This window comes from Apis dorsata, unplaced genomic scaffold, assembly GCF_000469605.1.
Source record: "Apis dorsata unplaced genomic scaffold, Apis dorsata 1.3 scaffold_99, whole genome shotgun sequence".
Classification (NCBI taxonomy): domain Eukaryota; kingdom Metazoa; phylum Arthropoda; class Insecta; order Hymenoptera; family Apidae; genus Apis; species Apis dorsata.
Genome location: NW_006263397.1, coordinates 181703 through 184990, shown reverse-complemented (window position 1 = coordinate 184990; position 3288 = coordinate 181703). Strand labels below are relative to the sequence as shown.

The following is a 3288-nucleotide window of genomic DNA, read 5'->3' as shown; positions in this document are numbered from 1 at the left end:
AAAAAAAAAAAAAAAAAAAAAAAAAAAAAAAAAAAAAAAAGTTTTAAAGAGAGGAAAGCACACGATATGTTAACGTCGAATCGTAAATAGAAGAGAAACTAAAAGAAAAACCGATGCATCACGAGAGGAATCATTTTCCCGCGCAATATTCAAACGGAGTGGATATATCCTTAGTAGCAAAATATTTGTGAAATCGAGACTTCAGTTTGAATGCTGCGCCCTCCGTGAATTTTTTTATTCGAATACAACAAACAGTTCTTTATTTCTTTTTATCATTCTATTTTATTTTATTTTTTTTTTTTTTTTTTTTTTTCTCCCCTCCTTCATTTCGCTGTCATTTCGTCCCGTGTGATATTATGATTCTTATTTCGTGCGCCGCTCTTGCCGAGTCTCGCTGTTGATACTTGCAAACAAAACTCTGTACATCCTTTTTAAATAAATATGAGGTTTATATGAAGTTCATTTCATCTTATTTCCCATCATCATCTTGTGCTAAAAGATATTTGTTATTTTTGTTATTTTACAATTCATAAAATAAAATAATTATAATTTGATAATTAGATGTATTTATATACAGAATGTTAATATATTTATGATATCTAGATATCTTTATGGTATCTAATCGATTCCAGAAATTAAATAAATATAAAAGTTGATATATAAAAATGTTGATTAAGATTCATTATTGACTTATAAATAATTGAAATTTGAATTGATTTTTTTCCAAAGATATTCCACAAATGTATCAACATCTTGCATAGTATAATGGTTGGAAATAAAGCTTTACAATATCAGTTAAAAAGTAATACAAAAATATTAAAAAAAATTAAAATAGCACGTAGCATAAAAATAATTCAAAATAGATAAAAAAATAGTTTTCACTTTGTTCAATCTTTTTATTGTTTAATGTTTAATCTTTTCATTTATCGAGAAGGAGTAAAGTTATTATTAACAACATTAAAAACATAAAAAATTCATGCAAAAAGTAAATTATATGAAAAATTGAGAAATCATAGAGGGCGTAAAAAACATCTTGATTTTTTCAAACTCGATATTACAGAACTTACACAAAATTCCATAAGATGTCGCATGCATTCAATAATGCATCTGTTGCATAAGGTAACAAACCGAACACAACTTGATATAGATTTCTCCATTATCCATCGTTGCAAAAACAATTTATTTTCAAACTGACATTAAATTTTTATTCAAATTTATATCTAATATAGAAATACATTATGCGTGATTTTATAAAAAATTATCTTAAGTATTTCATCCTTTGCAACCATACATTTAATTCAAACAAAAATATTATACTTCACGCTCAGACAATCTAGTTATCTAATGTTAATTAAATTTAATTGCTACGGTACAGGTAACGCGATTCGATTAGAAATAAGTATTATATTGCCGTAAATTCCTTAGATTTTTCACTTCTTGTAAACGTAACTCTCTGCACCGCCTCTGCCGAAACCTGCAATGCGTAAAAATAAATGTTTTAGTTTACCTACACTCTATCGAGATTGCGAGAAGGAAGAAAAGAATTTAAAAAATTCTTCATTAACGATCATTAAATTTTTTTAATTACAGTAATATAAAACTTTCATAATTAGAAAATTCCATTTCAAATATTATACATTAACCTTTAAATTTTTAATCACTTTTATTTCATTTAAATATTAATTAAATAATAAATTATAAAATATCGTACGAATTTTCAGGTAATCTGAAGAATCATCACTAAAAAATAATTTAAAATCCAAATAATATAAATACATAAAATATACAATATAAATATAATAAAATATAAAAAGAAAGCCGAGGAAATATTTGAAATGGAATATTTCTCAATATTTGAATGAAATATTTATCCTCTGTATAACGAGAGATACAATACTCTACAATACAAATAGAAACGTTCAAAACAAAACAAAAGTTCGACGAAATTCAAAGGTTTAGAAATAAGCCTTTAAGAATAATAAATAAACGCAAATAGAAGGTTATCGATACTTAAACGAAAACGTTCTCTCGAAATCTTCATTTACAACTCACCTCCTGGCCCGAACAGAGCGGCGTAGCACGGATGATTACAATAAGGTTTTCCTTCGTGTTCCGAATGGCTGCCTGGTGTCAAGGTTTTGTTACATTTTTCGCAACGTAAACACGATCCATGCCAATCCTTTCCCAACGATGTTTTCCTTTCGGCTGTAACGTAAATGGGCAAAAAAAAAAAAAAACAAAAATCATTGAACGGATTCGAGCGAAAACATTAATCACTTATTCACGTTTCGTGTCGATGTAAGTCGATTGTCCGCTTTCGATGTCACAGTGTCTACGAACCGAGTGATTCACCGAGTGGGTGAAATGGAAACGGGGAAATTATTACGTTCGATCAGGCTTATTCGAGTGGCCTCAATCCACTTAAAGCCATATACGGCTGCGTTCCCGATAAAGAAGCCTGAAATAAGTTCAATCAACCCTCTTGACTTCGGTATAAACCGGCGGTGTTCCGTTGGCAAACGAAACGACGGATTACGTAATAATAAGTTTCGCGATCGGATAACGATTATCGCGCTGTGTATACGTGTCGCGGAATTATCGCTTATCGCGATGCACCTATACTTTGCTCTTTACTGCGCAATTCGAAACCACAAAGGTTAATTCGTTATTAGATAACTAAGAAATTCCGTCGTTCTATATATTGATGTTTTATTAATTAAATTATTTATTTACATCCACCATTATTCTTCTCGCGTATATTTAAAATCTTTTTATAGCGCAATTACGAATATTTCCAAGAATTTGATAATAAGGATTTCTAAAACGCCAGAAAAGAAATCGTAAAATAATACTTCAAATTATTATTAAATTGTTCAATGAACAATATAATATAATCTATCAAATATTACGAATTCAAAACAATTTTTATAAGCACAATACTTGCTACTATTTGATAAATATCGAAGTAAACTAAAACGAAACTTGATAGAAGAGAAAGCTAATTATTATAAGGATGAAAAAAAATTCGAAAGCTTCAAGAATTAATAATAAAAAAAAGAAGAAAGAATAAGAAGACGCTGGAAATTATTTAATCGAAATCCACAACCTCCCATCCACTGTCACCTCGAAGAACAATAAGACACACGCTCGAGGTTCCGCTCGAAAATCCGCTCGCGCGTTCTCTGTTGCCGAAAGAAAATGCGGAAGCGTCCCCAGGCGGGACCAGGAGTGGCGAGGAGCGTCGCCGCTCCATTAGCAATTTCGTAATTATAAAATTGAATGGCGGAT

At 30.0% G+C, this 3288-nt stretch overlaps 1 protein-coding gene across 1 annotated transcript in view; it reads right to left on the bottom strand.

Annotated features, from left to right (window-relative positions):
- Positions 1 to 1182: 1182 nt before the first annotated feature.
- The window catches only part of LOC102676177 (cysteine-rich protein 1-like), an 8857-nt gene continuing 6751 nt past the window's right edge, over positions 1183 to 3288 (bottom strand). Inside the window, exons 2-3 of the mRNA XM_006612100.2 lie at positions 2053 to 2205; positions 1183 to 1474 (exon numbers count right to left, since the gene is read on the bottom strand). Coding sequence (XP_006612163.1) covers positions 1431 to 1474; positions 2053 to 2205 — 197 coding nt within the window. The 3' untranslated portion in view covers positions 1183 to 1430. The remainder of the gene's footprint in view (positions 1475 to 2052; positions 2206 to 3288) is intronic.